The sequence below is a fragment of the Lissotriton vulgaris genome, chromosome 8 (assembly GCF_964263255.1).
Source record: "Lissotriton vulgaris chromosome 8, aLisVul1.2, whole genome shotgun sequence".
NCBI classification, from domain to species: Eukaryota; Metazoa; Chordata; class Amphibia; order Caudata; family Salamandridae; genus Lissotriton; species Lissotriton vulgaris.
In genome coordinates this window covers 821259545-821280742 of record NC_141696.1, presented here as the reverse complement: position 1 = coordinate 821280742, position 21198 = coordinate 821259545, and the positions used below count along the sequence as shown (strand labels likewise).

Genomic DNA, 21198 nt, shown 5'->3' with positions numbered 1-21198 from the left:
TTGTTGTCCTGGAAGAGTCTTCGAAGTATCACGAGATAGGTGGCTCCTCCCCTGGACTACAGTGCGCATGGGCATCGCCTCCATCCCCAGATTGTTTTTAGCCATTTGCAGAGATGGAGTGAAGTATGTGAGTGATGACCATGCTGTGAGCATATACATATATGAAGGCTGCAGCTGCTACAGGCGCCGGGGAGGAGGGTGGGCGATATGAATGTCAGCAGCCCTACATGCCAAGAACAGATGCATACTGGTAAGTAGCATTTGCAGTTCGAGGCATGTGGGCTGCTGAATTCATATCTGTGCATAGAATACATAGCAGTCCCTCCATTAGCGGCGGCCGCCCGTGCCAGCTGCAGCAGTCTGAAAAAGCGTTTTGAGAACAGCCTGACCAACAGCTGCCTGCTGTTTGGAGTGCACGTCTACACAGTAATGTTTAGTGAAAGTATGTGTGGTAGACCATGTGGCTGCCCTACAAATATCTTCTAAGGGAATGTTACCTAGGAAAGCCATAGAGGCCCCCAACTTCCTGGTGGAGTGGGCTCTTGGTGGGATAGTGAGAGTGCGTTTAGCTTTAGCGTAACAGATTTGAATGCATTTCACGATCCACCTAGCGATCCCAGCTTTGGAGATAGCGTTTCCCTTGTGGTGTGAGGCAAAAGCAACGAAAAGCTGCTTGGTTTTGCGAAAATCTTTTGTCCTGTCCACGTAGTACATCAAGGCTCTTTTAACGTCAAGGGTGTGGAGCATTCGCTCCGCCAGCGTTTCTGGGTTTTGGAAAAACACCGGCAACTCAATTGTCTGGTTCATATGGAATTGAGATACATACAACCTTGGGTAAAAATTTAGGGTTAGTGCGGAGCACGACCCTGTTAGCATGGACTTGGAAGAAAGGTTCTTGGATGGTGAGCGCCTGCAACTCGCTAACCCTCCGTAGCGATGTAATTGCTACTAAGAAAGCAACCTTCCAAGTCAGAAACTGAAGCTCACAAGAGTGCAGTGGCTCAAAGGGAGGACCCATCAGCCTTGTAAGAACCACATTGAGGTTCCATTCTGGAGCTGGTGGGGTCCTTGGTGGAATGACTCTTTTGAGTCCTTCCAGGAAAGCCTTGATAGCAGCACCGTAAAAAGGGACAGGTGTTGCCTATTCTGGAGGTATGCTGCCATAGCAGACAGGTGAATGCGGATGGAAGAGTACGCCAAATTGCATTGATACAGGTGGAACAAGTAACAAATGATGTTTTGAATGGAAGCATCTAGCGGGTCAATATGGTGGTTAACACAGTAAATGACAAACCTCTTCCATTTAGCCGCATAACACGCTCTAGTAGTGGGCTTTCTAGCCTCCCGAATGATGTCCATGCAATCGGGGGGAAGATTGAGGTAGCCAAACTCTAGGACTTCAGGAGCCAGATCGCCAGGTTGAGCTGTTGCGGATCTGGGTGCTGAATGTCGCCATGGCTCTGCGTCAGAAGGCTGGGAGTGAGATTAAGCCTTTGATGCGGTACCACGGACAGTTCCAGAAACGTGGTGTACCATGGTTGGCGAGCCCACGTTGGAGCAACCAGGATGAGAGTCATCGAGTGCTGCCTGAGCTTGCGTGCCACCAGCGGTATCAGAGGTGCTGGGGGAAAAGCGTATGCAAATCTGCCTGACCAGTTCATCCACATCGCATTGCCCTGTGATTGCGGGTGTGGGAACCTGGCGGCGAAGCTTCGGCATTTTGCGTTCTCCTTTGTGGCGAACAGGTCTATCTCTGGATGACCCCACTTTTGGAAGTACGGTTGGAGTACTGATGGATGTATCTCCCACTCGTGCATTTGATGGCTGTGCCTGCTGAGCAGGTCCGCCATCTGGTTGTCTTTGCCCGGGAGATGCTCTGCCATGAGGAAGATGTTCGTCTGAATGGCCCTCTTCCACATGCTCTGAGCCAGATGAGACAGCTGTGGAGAGTGTGTGCCCCCCTGCTTCTGAATGTAGTACATGGCTGTCATGTTGTCCGTCCGGATCAACACGACCTTGTTGCACAGATGTACTTTGAACGCCTTCAAGGCCATGAAGATTGCCATCAGTTCCAACACATTGATGTGCATCTTCCTCTGCTGTTGTGTCCATAGTCCCTGCACTGTGTAGTGGAGTACATGCGCTCCCCATCCCTGGAGAGAAGCGTCCGTTGTCAGGATAATCTGTGGCACAGGCTCTTGGAATGGTCGGCCCTTGCAAAGGTTTTGTGGATTCCACCAATGCAGAGAGTTGTACGCCCGACCGCTCACCAACACTAGGTCTGTCAGTTGCCCATGAGCCTGAGTCCACTGACGTGCTAGGCACTCCTGAAGCGGACGCATATGTAGTCTCGCGTGCGGGACAATGGAGATGCAGGAGGCCATCATGCCTATCAACTGCATGAACACCTTCGCTGGAAGCGAGTGTTGAGGTCTGAATCGTTGGATCAGCGTTTGGATACTGGCGATTCTCACGGAATTCGGCTGTGCAGTGGCTGCCAGAGTGTCTATCGTCGCGCCCAGATACTGCCGTATATGGGCGGGCTGGAGATGGGATTTTGGGTAGTTCAGAGAGAATCCCAGATCGTGCAGGAGATGAATGGTGCGCGACACGTGGTCGGCGCACTGCCGTTCTGTTTTTGCCTGAATGAGCCAGTCGTCCAGATAAGGATAGACGTGGACGTTTTTGCGTCGTAGATGCGCCGCCACAGTCGCCAGGCACTTTGTAAAGACCCTTGGCGCCGTGGTGACCCCGAACGGCAGAACCCTGAACTGGTAATGCTGGTCCTGAATCGTAAATCTGAGATACTTTCTGTGTGAAGGATGCAGGGGGATATAAAAATATGCATCCTTCAGATCCAGTGTAGCCAGGAAATCCCCCTGTTGAAGCAGAGGGAGTACCTGCTGTAACGTGAGCATATGGAAGTGCTCCGAGAGAATGTACCAGTTGAGGGGCCTGAGGTCCAGGATGGGCCTGAGGGATCCGTCCTTTTTGGGGATTAGAAAATACAGAGAGTAAACCCTTGTTCCCCTTTCTCGCAATGGAACGAGCTCTATTGCTCCTTTTTGCAGCATGACTTGAACTTCCTGCTGCAACAAGTGCAAGTGCTCGCCGGACATAGGACGGCTTCTTGGGGGTATGTTTGGTGGAGTGGAAGTAAGTTCCAGACAGTAACCGTACTGGATAAGAGACTTGACCCACCTGTCCGTGGTGATGGATTTCCACGCGGGCAGGAACTGCTGGAGTCTCCCCCCGACCAGTGTTGTATGGTCGGGGGCAGTGACAAGACGTCACTGCTTGTTGGCGGTGGTGGACCTGGAGCTGTTGTTTCCACGTCCCCTGCCCTTGACGTTGTTGCCTCTGCAGCCACCTCTACCCTTGTTGGTGTATGAGGTTTGGGTATTACTTTTATAATATTGTGTGGACTGCGATGCCTGACCCCTTGAGGTGCCTCTGGAATTGGAGCGGCGAAAGGAACCAAAACTGCTGAGACTAGAGGGCCCCCATAGATTTGGCAGTGTCTGTATCTTTTTTCATTTTTTCCAGTGTCGCATCCACCTCTGGGCCGAACAGGTGGTCAGGATTAACTGTTTGGTTCAGGATTGTTGTTTGTATATCCGGTTTGAACCCGGATATCCTAAGCCAAGCATGTCTTCTAAGCAACACGCTAGTGTTGATGGCCCTGGAGGCTGTATCAGCCACGTCCAGCGCACATTTGATGGAAGCGTTTGTGATGAGCTTTCCCTCCTGAATTAACATCTCTCCTGCCTCCTTGTACTGGTCAGGCAAGTGTTGCAGTAGTGATTCTAAGGTGTCATAATGAGCCCTATCGTAGCGTGCAAGTAGGGCCTGTGTGTTTGAGATTCGCCAAATATTAGCTGCCTGTGCAGCAATTCGTTTCCCTGAGGCCTCAAATATTTTAGACTCTTTGTCTGGGGGAGGAGCGTCACCAGTGGTCTGCGAGTTCGCCCTCTTCCGAGCGTTGGATACAACCAACGAGTCCAGTGGCAAGTGTCCCTTGATGTATGTTGGATCCGAGGGCGCTGCCTTATATTTCTTATCAATGCGAGGGTTAATGACACGCGCCCGGGTGGGCTCCTTGAAGACCTCCGTTGCGTGCTTCAGCACTCCCTTGAGCATTGGCAGTGTCTTGACTGACTTTTCAGCCACTGAGAAAGTGTCAAACAAAAAGTCCACATCCACAGGGTCTGAGTGCAGCTCGACATCATGGTTAGCTGCAGCTCTCTCAATCAAAGCGTTGAAGGCTGCCGAGTCCTCCGTCGGTGAAGTCTTGGCCGCGAAAAGCTGCGGTTCCTGGCCCGACTGCGGGTCCTCTGGGTCGCCTCCGGCAGACCAAGGTTCATGCTCCTCCTCCGGATCCGAGTACGCCGGATAGTTGTACTCGACGTCCTCATCGTCAGCATCCCCTGCATTGGAACGCGTTGGCGAGTGTTCCAAGGCTTGTGGAGACATAGGCTCCATCGGGGCCGAAGTCCCCGCAGAGTCCCTCTTATTCTTGAGAGGAATCCGAAAATGTTCCAAAACCGGCTCCGTGGTGATTTTCCTTTTGAGGAGAGACAGTTTCCCAGTATTGGCGTCGATGATGACCTCCCGACGCTCTTCTTCTGCAAGTGGCTGGAGCCGAGGCTTCGACACCACTAATGCCGCTTTGGGCGCTGATACCTCCTTCGAGGGCCCGCCTGCCCCATGCTTCGGAGCGAAAGCCTTCGGCGTCGACTTCGGCGGCAGGGTAAAGCGGATAGGCGTTTGCGCCTTCGCGGGCTTAGGCGTGTGCTTCGGCGCCACATCTCCTGGTTCGGGAACCACAGTGTCCTTCCGAAGCCGTTGCAGGGATTCTGCGACCTTCTTGGTTAAGGCTGAAGAGGGCTTGACTGGCTTGAGCGATCTCCCCGAGTCGGGAGTCGGTTCGGCGAAAGGCACTTTCTTCGGAGCCGACACCTCACGTACCTTGTCCCCGAGGGCCGGCGCCGGCGGAGCCGGGGCCGCGGCATCGCACTGACGCTTCTTCTGAGCCGTCTTCGGGTCATCGACCACGACCATCCTCGGCGCCGACGCGGCCGCGTCGGTCGACTTCGCCCTCGGAGTCGACCCTGAGGCGTTTGGGTCGGCCATTTTGGCGTGGCTCTTCAAGTCGGCCATCTTGAATTGTTTGGAAGTAGACGCCTCCAGAGCCTTCTGTACTAGCGCAACTTTCACTTTCGATTTCGTAACCGGGGGAGTGGATCCCGATGGCTTCACTTTCGTTTTTGTTAACGGCAGTGGCGCCTCAGAAATGTCCGTGACCGGGCCCGGAGGCGGGGCTGTTGGACTAGTAACGAGGTCTTGGGTAAGGCCCGAAGGCGATCCCTCGACCTGGGCCGCATGAAGGGGGTTGACCCCTGAGTCTGTTTGGGGATGCTCTTCCTCTGAGCTATCCCCCACGGTGGCAATGGCCCTACCGTCGTCCCCTACCTCGTCGCCGGCTTCGTCAAAGTCCTCATCACCCGCGTCGTAGGCATCCCCCTCGGACGCGGGACTAGAGTCCGAAACCTGTATGGCGTCGTCGTCTTCAACAAATTCCTCGAAGATGTTGTCTGGCGGGGGCGCTGGGGTAGCCGATAACTGGGCCTGGAGTCTAGCGGCCCGACGAATCTTGAGAGTTTTCTTGCACCGGAACTTCGAGCATGCCATACATCTGTCTTCGTCATGGTCCGGTGACAAACATTTGTTGCACACAGGGTGCACATCGAGGTGTGAATACTTGGAGGTGCACACCGGGCACCTCTTGAACGGAGTTCGTTCCATAGCTAGAGCGTAGAGTAGGCCCGTCCGCGCCGAGAGCACGCGGATGGGTAGCAAGAGTTCGGAGCTGAGAGACAGACAAGAAACCCGAACGAAACGATACCGACGCTCAGCCTAAAGACCTTTTGGTCTCGAGTAGAAAGTTTAACAACTATCGATTCCGACAGAGGGAACCGAAACACATCCGAACCCAATGGCGGAAAAAAACAATCTGGGGATGGAGGCGATGCCCATGCGCACTGTAGTCCAGGGGAGGAGCCACCTATCTCGTGATACTTCGAAGACTCTTCCAGGACAACAATGTGCAATCATCCGGACCCAACACTAGGCGGCGATCTATGCACAGATATGAATTCAGCAGCCCACATGCCTCAAACATATACAACCAGGATCAAAAGAGGGGTGACAAAATGCAACCAGCAGCCTCCTACTGTTAGCCAATGCTCTAATCTAGCTGTTGTGGGACTGAGACCTGAAACACAGAGGTTTCCTTGCCTTCTTGGATTGACAGAAAGTTGATCCTGAAGCTCTGGCTAGAGTGCTGGTCAATAGTGTCAGGTAACATCAGCAGGGTTCCGCTAACATGGTCTCAGTAATTACATTGAGACCAAGAGGTGCAGGCATGACCATTATGTGGGATAATATACAACTCAAAGCAGTATGTCAAAATGAAGCCCACTGGGTCATGGATGACCACAATGAGATTTGATTTCGACTCACTGCATTGGTAATACTGGAATTGGGGGTAGGAGGAGGTGAAGGCCTTGGTATCATAGGACATGTGTAATGGATACAGGAGGATAGTGCCTGTCTTTACTTAATTTCTTTGAAGAACTCTTCTGCCAACCATATTTCTGGGAATTGAGATCCCAGGCGTTTCACAGATGAAAAAGTGTCAATCATATAAAGCGTACTGTACATGAACAGCTGTAACACTGCCAGTGCTTAATCTGTTCTGGGTGTTGGGCTCTTATTTTTGGGGACCATTACACATTTTTCATCATCTGCCCCAGAGTAAAAGCGAGAAAGACAGTAAAAGAAATAAAGAAAGAGGCAGAGAAAGGTTGAAAAACAGTGACAATGGGAAGAAGCAGGGATAAAAAAAACCTCCTGCAAGAAGTGAGATAATGAGACAGGACGTGTAGGGTGGCAGAAAAAAGAGACATGAGGTGGAACTGAGACTAGACAGACTAGGTATTTGGCAACCTTTGTATTCAGAAGTGCCTGGTAGAGATTTCTTAATAAGAATTTCAAGCCCCTATCTATTTATAGCTATATCTGCGTAGCTACATACATTTTTACAGAAAAAACAAAAGTTAAATTGGCATTACAATTAGCTATTGTAATTATTATTATTATTATTATTGCATTTATTGAGCGCACAGCTACCCGGAGGTTTCCCGGCGCTTGCCTTGGGAACCCGTCCTGGCTTTTCCCTGTGAGATAGCCCCTACAGGGCATCCCCAAGGTGAAAGCCAGGCTTCCCGCCGCAGGGGGGCCGTTGTGGAGATTAAGCAAGCTTAATGCACAGAGTTGCAGAGTGAGAACCCATGATTAGAGCAGGCACCGAAGCGAGAATTATCGAGTCTGTGGACATTTGAGCTCAAGACCCTGCCGCGTCGGGAATTGAACCCTGGTCCGGGGTCTGACCTCAGCTTCCGGGTCTGCCTGCTCTACACCGTGAGCCACACTTCTCAGCTTATGTTTATACAACCAAACTTCACTAATAAGGGCAAAAGTTAAACTGATGTTATAGTAAGGTGATGAATTAAAATATATATTTTTTTTAAAAACACAAATTCCCAAGTTATGGTCTACTGAACTAACTAGACCATGCACCCCTGCAATGCACTGCCTATTCGTCCACATATTACATCACTCGTGACATGTTAAATTACACAAATGGTTATATCTCTAATGACCTCTCAAATGATATCATTGTTGACATCACTGACAACATCTCTGATAACACATAGTAATATAAAACATTGAGTTACTGTGGGAACATGTGTTGCTGCAAAGCATGACAACAGCGCAAGCCCTGGATCCTGAAAGTTATATGGTGCATCATTATCAAATCACTACAGTTTTTGGTGTAAGTAGTACTCCATGTTAAGCAAGGTAAAGTTGGAGCACACCTGAGGTGAGCTTTAAATTAAGGTGCGCCTTAAAGCGAAAGCCTATTGCAAAACATCTGTCAGTAAGGCCAAAGCTTCTGTTGACAATAGATTATCAATCAGGGGATATTTGAGCATGTGTCAGTGCTAAAGAGTTGTAATACAGTGCTATAGACCAATTCTGTGTAACAACGATCTATATATGGTATTGATGTTTATTCCCTGGACTCTATTTAAGACTTTGAAGCATTGCAGATTGTTGAATAAAGTAAAATATAGGGCTGACCTACTTAGATGTAGTTTATCTCCCACTACTGTATACACATGGCTCTAAGGTTGTACACCACTGTCCCCATCACAAGAGTGTATGTAGGGTTGTCCAAAGGGCTTTTCAGAAGATATCTTTTCAGTGCCAAATGCATACCTGCTAACCTCATGACTTAAAATTGTGTGTCATATGAAGAAATCTTGTTAAAGTGAATGTAGTACCAGCTCTTTCATGGAGGGTGTTCGTGGTTTAAAAGGGGGTGACCCTTTGTACGTAGTCTTAGTGGATTCCTTCCAGTTTGTTGGGAAGCTCTGGACAAAGCCTTGGTACCGTACGAGCCACCATGAAAAAAACGGCCACATCACGCCCCGTTGGGCAACCCAGCGTCTAAAGGGCAAGAGACTTAATTGAACTAGTCTTTCGTCCTACCAAATCAAAATGGTATATCTAGATGTCTAAAAAACAGCTAGGAGGTCTTTTAGTATTCCAGAATTACTAGGCGCACTGCCATGGTGGCCGTAAGGTGATGAAATAAAAAAGGTGATGAGTGTAGGCATTGAGGCGAGCGGTAATACCTCGCAACCGCTCCAAAGTGGACCAGCAAGCTAATCCACACAATCAGACAAATCAACAATGCCCCTGCACTAAACACATATAATATCAGACTGGTATAAGTGTAAGTCTTTGTAGAACTGCAGTAGAAACATGTAGTAGTATAGGGCAGATCAAAACAAATCTTGGTTCTCCGAGAATGAATATCAAGAGGTGAAAACACATGGATGGATAAACAGTCCGTTCTTGGTGTAGACACTTCTGTTTATTGTTCCAAATCAAAAGCCAACACATGTTTCATCGCAGGGAACATACTGCGAATCTTCAGGGCTTAATTGAGTATTTCTGGGAATAGGACATCTATTCCTATATCGTTTATGTGCTAATGATTTGGGGGGGAAGGAAGGACTGGTCAGTGTATGGAATCTGTTCCGTATCCTCGTTGAAAACGAAACCGGGTTAAAGGTTCGTATTGATGGCAAGCCCTGTCCGTCACAGATACGCGGCGCCGGGAGACGAAAAGAGGGGAATCTCTAGAGTTTAGGCGAACAGCCTGCTCGCTCCTCCTACCGTGAAGTTTTTTCTTTCCCCTCCCGGTTATCACAACACTCGTGATATATCGAGATCAGGTACAATCCGACCTTACAAACCTGGTAATCCGAATACAGGATTCCACGCTAGGCTCGGACTGGGCTTGCCATCAATATGAACCTTTAACCCGGATTCGTTTTCAACGAGGATACGGAACAGATTCCATACACTGACCAGTCCTTCCTTCCCCCCAAATCATTAGCACATAAACGATATAGGATTAGATGTCCTATTCCCAGAAATACTCAATTAAGCCCTGAAGATTCGCAGTATGTTCCCTGCGATGAAACACGTGTTGGCTTTTGATTTGGAACAATAAACAGAAGTGTCTACACCAAGAACGGACTGTTTATCCATCCATGTGTTTTTACCTCTTGATATTCATTCTCGGAGAACCAAGATTTGTTTTGATCTGCCCTATACTACTACATGTTTCTACTGCAGTTCTACAAAGACTTACACTTTTACCAGTCTGATATTATATGTGTTTAGTGCAGGGGCATTGTTGATATATCTAGATGTCTGCTTTATCCTTCTCATTCACTTATTCCTACTTTTTCTTTTCTCCTTTCCTGTACTAGATCTACTTCTCTACAAGTATAGCCAGCAAATAGGGTCCCAGGCAAATATACTGTCTGGCATTTTACTGTCCCCTGCACATCGGCTGCGGGAAACCCATATAACAAGTATTGTATTGTGTATATAAAATTCAAAAAGAAAATTTTCAAAAAAGAAAAAGGGAGGTGACCCGATTAAAGTCTGTGGCAACATTTTCTTTTTTATGTAGGTGAATACCAGCAAAAAGAGGGTAAAAACCACCAAATGTGGGTGTCTACAGAGATTCAAAACAGGCACACTATGTTTTCAACATGTAGTCCAAGGTTATGTCCATTATCTTTTGACTGGTGATAGGAAATTTGCCACAGATGTATGTGTTGAATTAGTTAAAGTCCACAAACCCTATAGATCGATTTCACAATGGCTGCACAATGTCATCAATGATGTTATCAATTATGTAATTTGAGATGTTATAAATGATGTAATTAACAAGTTATGAGTAATGTAATCTATAAAGTTCTAAGCAGTGCATGGAGGGGAACAAGTTAAAGCTAGATCAGTAAACTACAACTTGTGAATTTCAGTGTTATTTTATTTTTAACTGTTAGGTTGTATCTAAATTCAACACCTGACTAGAACATTACTTTCACCTTTGTTTTTTCCCCCTATGACATCACTTTAATCGTTGTTTTTTTTCCTGTGAATTTCTGGGGTATTTTGATCATATGCAGCCATCGGCCCGCTGCATATGACCGGCTAGACTGTGCCCAACCTCCCACTGTGCACGCACTTCATCAGTGCAGCTTGCACTCTATATTGGTACCATGCAGGGGGGGGGGGGTTTGAGCTTCACCTTCCGCTGGAGTACAGCAGTATTTCCTGGGAGCAGCACACTAGGACCCATGCATGAAGTACAAAGGTATCTGCAGCCCAATTTTTTATTTTACATTCTGCCCATTGGAGGGTCTTCATTGCCCCCTCCCTCCCCCCCCCCCCCCCCCCCCCCCCCCACCCACCACAAGTACATGGTGGTCAGGGTGTGCCTACCCTACACCCTTTATGGTCTAGTTTCAAAACATTTTCAGGCATGGGGACCCGGTCCCCAACTACTATAATGGTGGGCGCAACGATTTGCCCAGAGTTGCCGCTAGCCAATCAGATTGCTCAGTCCCATGGAACAAATGGGAGAAAATCTTCCTTCTGCCGATCAGAAGGTCCTACTATTTTATTTTTATTCAGTACTGCAGGTCTCCTGCAGGATCATCTGACCATATATACCCAACTGTTTAGTCCCTTCAAGCCCAACCCAAGCACATCTTTAACCATTTCTCAAAGCCAACTGAACGGATTGATAACAAATCACAAAAGGTAGGCTTCCTAAGTAAAGTTCTATCTTCCTGCCGAACCTGGTGTAATTACATTTAGCCATTTTTTCTGCATCAAAGAGCAAATTTTCCGATGGGATTTAACATGGGGTTGCAATGCTCTGGGACAATCCCCTCCTCCAATCCTCCCTTCCCTCCCCCTGCCTGCTTCAAGTATTGGCGCAAACTTTCCATTAATGAGCCGAGGTTGATTCACTTCTTTTTTTTTCTTTCTAGTTTCATGACAATGGCACCAAAGATATTACAATATAAAAACACTCTACTTGTGGAAACTCTGACTTACCTATACCTACACTGGGGTTACCTCCACTGTATAGTAAATCTATATTTATATATATTGTAAAACTGTTGAAACTCCACAACAAAGAATACACTCACAAACAGGCTGAGACTGCAGGCTCTAATTTAATTTCAGCAATGGTCTTTGTTAAGGTATTTCAACAGTTGGAATGTATCACGGGCTTCCCATCTAGTCAAATTTAGTGGCTGCAGTGTACACAATGTCAGTCCAGGTTTTACCATAAACTTGATGAGATTGAACCCTTGCTGAAGTGCACTTTGCGCACATAGAGGCTCTACAGTGAATATGATCCTCTAATACCTATCATTCGAGAACTATGTATAGTGCAGAAACGTCTGGTGCAATATTTATTTGATAACAGGTCAATTAGTTTCGCAACTTCATTAAGAACTTAGAACTTTGGATGTTACGTTTGGCTTTCAACATAACAAACCCTAAATATTGTACTATAATTACAAAAACATTGGTGTTTTACTCTAAGGTAACAGATAGCATAACAGTATACTGCATGGATAAAAAGTCTTTTCTGGAGTACTGAAATTTCCCCTACTAGAAAAAGGGTTTCATAGTTTGAAGTCTCAAAGATGTATTATTTGCATAACTGATTTACTCTAAAAAAACAATATCACTTGGGCCATGCCCAAACGTACATCTAAACGCCAACTCAATCTATGGGATTACCTTGTTGCTAAATTAAAGTTGGGATTTAGTAAAAGGAATGTTGTTGGTTGACAGTGATCTAAGGCCAAGAAGATAATGATTTATCCTCTAGCAAAGTCCTTCCTAGATAGACTGCATAAGTAGTAACTCTAGTAGGCATAAAGATGCAACTAAGACCTAGCATTTGGCTTTGGTAGTGTACATGTATGCTGCTTATAGAGAAATGGTTCTATTGAAATTTGCAGTTCCGTAGTGTTGGATAATATATTTTGAATGTTTTCACTTCTATCTAAAAATGAACATGTCTGCGATGCTATGTTCTATGTGCAACAGGTAAACAATATTTGATGTTTTGATACACATTCGCTTGTGAAATCAATGATGTATATTTATCGTGTTGACAATTTTGTTATTTTAGTAAAGTTGGATTAGGATGACTTGGGCTCATTCAAGTGTGATGGAAGGATGACCTATTAAGAGGAACCATTTATTGTGAAGTAATGATGTAACCACATTTTATTAGTGTGATGGGTCACTGCATACTGTGTTTAACGTAAAAACTGCCTATTTAGTGTCCCATGTTTTAGAAAGGATGTGTGAATCTCATGTTCCGAACTGAACAGAGAGTATTAACTGATTCCTGCATTGAATATTATTATTTTGCTATCCAGTAGGTAAGAGTTGCCCTTGGCTCGTGGGAATACACTTCCAGCCGTGTGGGACTTTATCATCTATTGATGCCAGTAAGGAATCTGGAATTTCCAACTATAGGTTGTTAATGTATTCCTCTTGACTGAGCTCAAATCCAGAAAGTAACAAAAATTGTGACCTAGACACTGGAGGAGTTGTGCACAGTACCTGTGTTTAAAGCACTGCAGTAAATGGCAGAGGGACAGTTGAAAAACAGACTGAAAAAAACACCATTTGCCGCCTAGGGAACAGTGCTGTGCGCCAAGGAGTAAAGAGACACATTTGTGGTCATGTCATTGCTGCAAAAACAGTTTGCATTTCTGCTTAGGACTCATGTTGGTGTTCTGGCACCTAAATGATCATTTAACGCAGGGGTCTCCAAACCGGTCCTGGAGGGCCGGATCCATGCCAGATTTTTGGGATATCCCCATTGAGATACATGTAGTTATTTTTAAAATATGGCATGGATCCGGCCCTCCAGGACCGGTTTGGGACCCCTGATTTAAGGCTTAGGTAGCTCATGAAGATAAGAGAGAATACCAACCTGTTGAGGTGAATTATACTACTGAAGGAAATAGGCTTTGAAGTGGAATAAACTGAGGAGGGGCACCGGCATTATATTGAGGAGTCAATGTTGCACTGCTTACTGGGATATGTTTGGAAACCAAGACGGCTCAAGATCGCTTACACACTCCTCCAGCTACTGATAGTATTAGCGAGATATAGGGTGGCTATAATGTGGATGGGCAAGCGTTCCCCTGATTTAAAAGCTTGCTGAGATATGTGCGCAAATGGACGTTGGCACAGGAAGTCCACATAAAAGACAGTCGAAGGGATCCCAGTTAGAAGAGGATCTGGCAACGTGGAGAGTTTTGTTGTGCTTTCTTAGCAGCGGACTCAAATGCAAGTGATCAGGATGTGTCAGGAATGAGTGAGGATACGACAGAGGGAGAATCGGAAAAAGTGTGCTCTCGGACCCATTTCTTCCCAAATTTTTCAAATGTAAAAAATCAGGAGGTTCTATTTTAATCATGAGACGCAGATGTACTCTTCAGTAATATGTGCTGATAACGCTGTACACCAGTTACATACTTGTTGAAAAGATAAATAAAGGTAATTAAAAAAAAAAGTCGAATACCGGCCTCAGACAAACACAACAATACAGATGGCTGTCCTGGTTTTTCTATTCGGGCAAAGAAAACTTCTATGCAATGGGCTGATCCTTCCATCTGGCTTTAAGGTCATAGAGGACTACAAGTGAAAATTCATCTGTAGTGTGTTCCTCCCAGCTTAAACCAAGCTACCAAAGGTGAGCCAAGATTTCTTACAGACCTCAGGTTCACTATTGCTCACATTATTCAGGGAGTACAGTCACAGCTCACATCTGAGTGTGGCCTGTTTTTTTAAATTTATTTTTACTTTTAGAGTTTTATATAGCGCGAACTCGACCTGAAGGTAACAGAGCGCTGTACATGAGCACCAGTTTCGTTACAAAGGGGCAAATTCATTTTTGGTAGGCATGGGGAGATTAAGTCATTTGCACAGAATCACAAGATGCTGAGGGTCCGAGACTCGAACCCAGTTCCCCAGATGTCGACAGCTCTAGCCGTTGGGCCACATCCTTTTCTTCCCTAAAAATCCAACATTTAGATCCCAGCAACCATGTGCATGCACTGTTCAGCTTTTAGGACATGGGGTCTTTGACTTGAGAATTGTGTTCAAAGCGCCTTTCAAATGTAATTAAACATTAACATATACATTTTCCATGTTTGCAAAAGTTAAAGGACACAGACTACTATGCACATAAAAGGTATAAAAAGCAAAATAACACAAACCATTTGATTTTGTCATCATCAGTGGCCTTGTCGTTGATATAAGCGGATTCCTCAGTGGCGACTCGCTGTCTCCATCGGTCCCCATGAGAGCTGAAATAAAGATCAACCGTAAAGCATCTGACATACCTGCCAATCCCTTCCAGAAAGCCCTCTTAAATAATGCAAAGATCGCAATGGAATAGGCGACGCTACCTCAGTTTTTTACATGTCGTCAAATTCAGCTTTGTACACATTAAAAAAGGATAAGAAAATGTGTCTAAGATTGAACTTTCTATAGCAGTCAGTGGAAAGACTCCTGCCCACAAACCTGTTATGAAACAAAATGTGATTTTTCTCTGGGAAAAAGGCAGATAACAAAACACCAAAGCATATCGGCAAGATGGCACAGCCAATTAATGCTGGCTGTCTACTTTTAATGTGATTTACATGTTGCAAATTGGAATCGGGAAAGACCAGCTCGGTCTTCCAATAATGTAAAGCCAATAACTTGAGTACTGTTACATTGAGCAACATCATATTCAGTGCTTAGAAGTGGCGTAGAGGACTATATAAAAATAAGTTACTATATCATACACTCTCGTTCTAGCACACCCAATGTGTTAGAAACAAAGTGCATCAATAACCTATATCTCTTTTTTTAAAGTCAGACAGCTAACTTAAAATATTAAGGAATAGTTTTGCTCACTTATTTCTTCACATAAATATATAATCAACAAGTGTCGAAATACTAATTTGATTAAAAGTAAAAATGGTTGCTTTGCTCTTCTCTGAATCCTAAGACTGGTGCATTGTGTTTCCATTCACACTATGTATATTTCATACTTCCTTCTATTGCAATAGTAAGACACATCACACTTCGAATGAAATAACAGTACTGAAACTTCAAGAACAATTGTCTTAATGTCCAACTACAGTGACAGTGAGTGTATAAACATTACTGCGCTTTAAAGACGCGGGCGTCAGGGTTGTGCCTTCTTTTGAAGCTGTACAAAAGGGGGTGGTGATGGACGGAGCATATGAATCAATCAAACAATCACACCCAGTCAAACGATCTGGGTTTAATCCATCACCGTCTTTAGCCCACTCTGCCACCCCAGTTCAGACATGGCTATATGCAAATCAGTCTGACCCTGTGCCTCATGGGAACAGTCCAGCGCGAACTGCCAAGCCATGTCTTCCCTGGACCGGAAACAAGCTTCCGAGGACCGGTTTCTGGCATTCCAGCCGTCTTCAACCCGGCTTGCTTGAATCCAGTGGCAAAGTGAGCAAGGGACTCACGTCTGAGCATACCCTGCAACACTTATGGCGGCCAAAAGCGGTACAAAAGGGGGTGGTGATGGACGGAGCATCTGAATCAATCAAACACTCACACCCAGTCAAACGATCAGGTTTTAATCCATCACCGTTCTTTAGCCCACTCTGCCACCCCAGTTCAGACATGGCTATATGCAAATCAGTCTGACCCTGTGCCTCATGGGAACAGTCCAGCGCGAACTGCCAGCCATGTCTGAACTGGGGTGGCAGAGTGGGCTGAAGAACGGTGATGGATTAAACCCAGATCTTTTGACTGGCTGTGAGTGTTTGATTGAGTCAGATGCTCCGTCCATCACCACCCCCTTTTGTACCGCTTTTGGCCGCCATAAGTGTGGCAGGGTATACTCAGACGTGAGTCCCTTGCTCACTTTGCCACTGGATTCAAGCAAGTCGGGCTGAAGAAGGCTGGAATGCCAGAAACCGGTCCTCGGAAGCTTGTTTCCGGTCCACGGAAGACATGGCTTGGCAGTTCTCGCTGGACTGTTCCCATGAGGCACAGGGTCAGACTGATTTGCATATAGCCATGTCTGAACTGGGGTGGCAGACAGGGCCGGACTGGGAACCAGAACCGGCCCTGGCAAAGTGCTCGGCCGGCCCCCCTCCTCCCTCCAGGAGGAGAGGGGAGGGGGAAGAGGTGCGACCGCGCTCTATGACAGGGCCGGTTTTCGGCCGTTTTTGTTACAGGGCCGTTTTTGCAGCATAACGGCCCTGTAACAAAAACGGCCCCAGGGGCCCAAAACCGGCCCCCAACCATGCGGCCCACCGGGGAATTGCCCTGTGCCCTCAACGGCCAGTCCGGGCCTGGTGGCAGAGTGGGCTAAAGAACGAAGATGGATTAAACCCAGATCTTTTGACTGGCTGTGAGTGTTTGATTGATTCAGATGCTCCGTCCATCACCACCCCCTTTTGTACTACTTCTTTTGAAGCTGGCCATCCTGTCACTACAAATAGGTATTTCGAAAAGTGTGATATAATCGGGCATCCGCTGGAGGTGCAGCGAGGTATTTTAAGCAACCTCATGTTTTACAACTACTGCTCTACTTTTTAAAGACAACAGCCTCTAGGCGTTGGTTTCTTGACAGCGCCCTGGGCCGTTGTAGGCCGGAAATAAAAGAACCGGAAATAAGGGGATGGAAAGTCAGCAGAAGGAAATAGCGTTAACTATTGCTTAAATACCCGTTACTAAAGGTGCGTCAACAAAAACCTATGCAAATCTTCAGGTGACTTAAGTGTGGCAGGGCCCCATTTTAAGTGAAAAGTCCTAAGGCAACTCAAATGACACTCAAAAAGACATCAATATGGAATGAACTTGAAAGAACAAATTGTTAAAAAGTACAAAATTCATTTTATTATTTTGAACAAATACAAGAGAATAATAATTAAATAAATAACTCCACATGCTCACTTCAATCATGTCCACATACACTAAAACATCCACAAATCTAAAACTACAGTAACAAAGAAACACAAAGTTGTTCAATATATGTAATAAGTTCTGCGGTAGCTAGTCAATCTCCTTATTACAGAGAGAAATGATATAGAAGATAATTTCAGCACTCTAACAATGGATAAGACATGATTGAAACCCTGGGTTAAGGCAACAACAAGAAAAGCATGGCTCAGAACCAAATGGTATCTACGTGCATTTCGGCATCCAAAGTGCCTTCATCAGTTGAAGACACAACCTTATAAGACATCCTGAATAATACAGGAATATACAAGATACAATGCAGGGATTGTTACTTTCCAAAAACGGTTGTAAATTAGAAGAGGGTTTCTAAGTGACTGGCCAGAAGTGCAGCATAAAATAAGTCGCCAGCTGCTAATTCCAGAAAAAGTCCTGCCCGACAAGATGACATAAGCACTAGCTTGTGTCATTGTCCTTTGTGAATGCTGGCATCTGATTCGTTAATAGGCTTGTTATTCCCTCCTTAGTACTGCCTTGTCTTCATTTGTAACCTCCCATGAGGATTGGTCCTTTTACTTCAGTTGCTACATGGTACGTCTTATTTAGTGTGAAAGCACGATTTTCTTTAATGAGTTTCTCCTACTTCAGGCACTACATTCAGCACTCCATGCGACTTTTCACTTTCCAAGCAGCCCCGGACAATGGAGGCTGCTTCTTTGAAGTGAAACAGGTATCGCATTTTTCAAGAGTTTGAGCTATTGGCATTGTAAATGACAATACTTCTTACTTATGTGTTAATTATCAAAGCAGATAAATAAAAGGCATTGTCATTTACAATGCCAATAGCTTAAACTCTCGCAAATGCGAGACCTATTGCATTGCAAATGCTTGTTAACCAAGTCGCAAAGGACCTGGCTCATACATGAAGATGCAGATTCAAAGCTCTTAGGTAGGGCGCCAATGACACTGGTGGTTGGTGTCCAATCTTAGTGGTTTCAATACTGTTTTGACTTTTAGGTGTTCCCTTTGATAGTGGCAATAAGTCGCTGAACTGCTAGTATGGTCCAAAGTCTCGCCTACCACTGTACCTAAGTGGAAGGCTCGCCTTCTTCCACCAGTTAACATAGCTAATTTTGCAGTGCCCATACATTGCCAGATAATGGAAAAGTGTAATTCCAGAGTAATCTGTGAATCGTAATTCTGAGCGTTAATGCACTCCTTATAATAATAACGATAACAATCTCCTTAATTGCCCCGCAATCTCAGAAGGGTGTTAGATTTTGGCATCTTCAGCAGATATTGAGCAGGTGACCGCTCTGGTCACAACCTCAACAGCAACTGAGAGTGGTATTAGAAAGCATGTGGTGTATTGGGGGATTTCTATAGCACACTTCCACCAATGAGATCTTTAGGCACGCTCAACACAAGGAGAATTATTTCAGTAATACATGCAAATATAGAATAATAAATTAAAGGCTTATCTGAATAGCTAAGTATTCAATAGGCAGCTAAATAGCGCCAGAGAGTTTTCTATACGCAAATTAACTTGTATATCATTCCAGAGTTTTGGGGCACATACAGAAAAACGTCAAGCAACTGTTTTGAAACTATGGATTTTGGGTACACACCAGATTAGTGCCAGAAAATGGTACTTGACTCATAAGAAGGTCATCATAAAATGTATTTTACAGGAAGATCAGCCCCATTTTCGGCTCTTATTCTATTGACTATACAGAGGGATCCGAAGAGAAATCATTATTTGATTAGTAGCCAGTGAAGTGTTTTGAAAATAGACAATGTGAAAAAATCAAGGGGCTCCCATCACCAGTCTGGCAGTAGTATTAAGATTCACCTAAAGCTGATGTTTTAGCTGTTGCAGTGGTTCAATATATAAGGAATTAGCACAATCCTGCCAAAAACTGCCAAATACTTTCCATCTTATGAAAGAAAAGGCAATGTATTCCTCAGCACATTATGATAAGTAAAAGAGGAAAACACCCAGGAAATGTATGCAGCCAGTGAAAGCTGGCCATCTAGTTTGACTCCCAGACTCATTGCACTTTTGATGAAGGTGGAATCAACTAAACGTTTTCTAGGGCAATTAAGAGTCCAACCCAAATCAGATAAGCCAATGACCCATAAGACTTCTATTAATTATGTCCGTGTTGAGTATGAGTTTGTTACTTCCCTTACACTGCCAACTGAACTTATAGTTGGTTGGAAATGGCCAGTGGGGTTACTGTCCAGAAAAATGTAAATCTCATTGCATCAGCATATATATATATATAAATATATATATGTGCATTCACCTTTCATTAAGAAGGAGCTTTAGCATTGGTTAATACACATATATTGAATAGGTAAAACAAATTACAAACTTATTTTCGCACAGAAAAGTACTCGAGCTGGTATGACTATGTAATAAACTTTATGTCTAGGTTTTAATGTATTTAAATATTTTAATAGTATTTTTCTTTTGGTATGGTAACTGGATCACTGATTTAGACTTCCAGCCCCTACCGTGACAAGGTGTTATTACTTATATATTAAATTGTTCCACTCTTATTATACAATTGTATGTGTATATTTATGAGGTATATTTTATGGTTTTATTTTTAACCGAAATAAAGAATTTGAATTGATTTGAATAGGTGGTGTGACACGTAGGATCGATGTGGGGTTCCACGTGAAGGCACTCTTTTTACAAACAAGTTCGCCTAACCTTGGTGCCTGAAAATGACTTGATAGGAAAGAGTCATACCGTGATGCAATCTGCTTGACATATGACAACAATTATACATCAACCTGTAATGGACCTCTTTGTTCCCAACACAAATACAGCTCTTAAGAATATCCTTCCATAAGATTTCCCATTGTTCATTTGAAATTTCCCTTTTTAAAATACTCTCCGATTTAGACTTGTACATTCCAGGGGAAGAGGATTTAGCATCTAAAAGGAGTTAAACTAACTTTGAGATAATTGCCCTAGTTAAGGTTAATATTGAAATGAGTGCTTCAAATGTGGTTTCCTCTCGAATTGCTGCTTTATTTTTATTGCTGGAAGCAGTGATGTATCTGCACATAATGCAAGCAATTTGATTCACTTAGGTAGGCATCTAATTTGTACTGTGTGAATGCTGTAATGTTGCTGAAAAAACACACACAGGATACATCCACACCTCTTTAGCTCCATGTGTCAAATGGATCAGGGTGAAATCTGGACTAGAGTGGATCATCGTATATGGAGATGGAAAAAAGCTAAGCCCCTGTTCAATAGTAACATTATCTCAAACTTTGACAGTGGTCTGTACCTGGTGCTTAAATTTGTGCTAGGAGGTCAGAGGCCACTTAACCAAATAACATAGCAAGCCAGGTGTGTCTGCAAGAAAAAGAGAGCCCTATGAAGTATGTATCTTGTTACTACATCTGTTACACCTAGTTAAGAAACAAGAGGGACTATCTACTCAGATCTCTGTAGATTTATCCTATTTAGCCCTGGACAGGTCTGATATACTTATCAACATTTTATCTCAGGTACCCAATGTGCTATGGGCCTTCTGAAAACTGTAAGGTTCCTTTTGGCGCGACACCTCACCAGGCACTGTTACATCCAATACTTCAGTTTTCCCCATGTTAATTGTATATCCTGCAGTTTAAATGTGTGGAGCTCATATATCAGTACAAGGGGGAGGTCTCTGGGCTACTTAGTGTTAAGAG

The 21198-nt window shown here is 44.8% G+C and overlaps 1 protein-coding gene across 2 annotated transcripts in view; it reads right to left on the bottom strand.

Moving 5' to 3' along the window:
* The window catches only part of TBC1D8 (TBC1 domain family member 8), a 605783-nt gene that overhangs the window by 25497 nt on the left and 559088 nt on the right, over nucleotides 1–21198 (bottom strand). For both annotated transcript variants that reach the window (XM_086934717.1, XM_086934716.1), the window contains exon 18: nucleotides 14760–14849. In XM_086934717.1, coding sequence (XP_086790843.1) covers nucleotides 14760–14849 — 90 coding nt within the window. The remainder of the gene's footprint in view (nucleotides 1–14759; nucleotides 14850–21198) is intronic.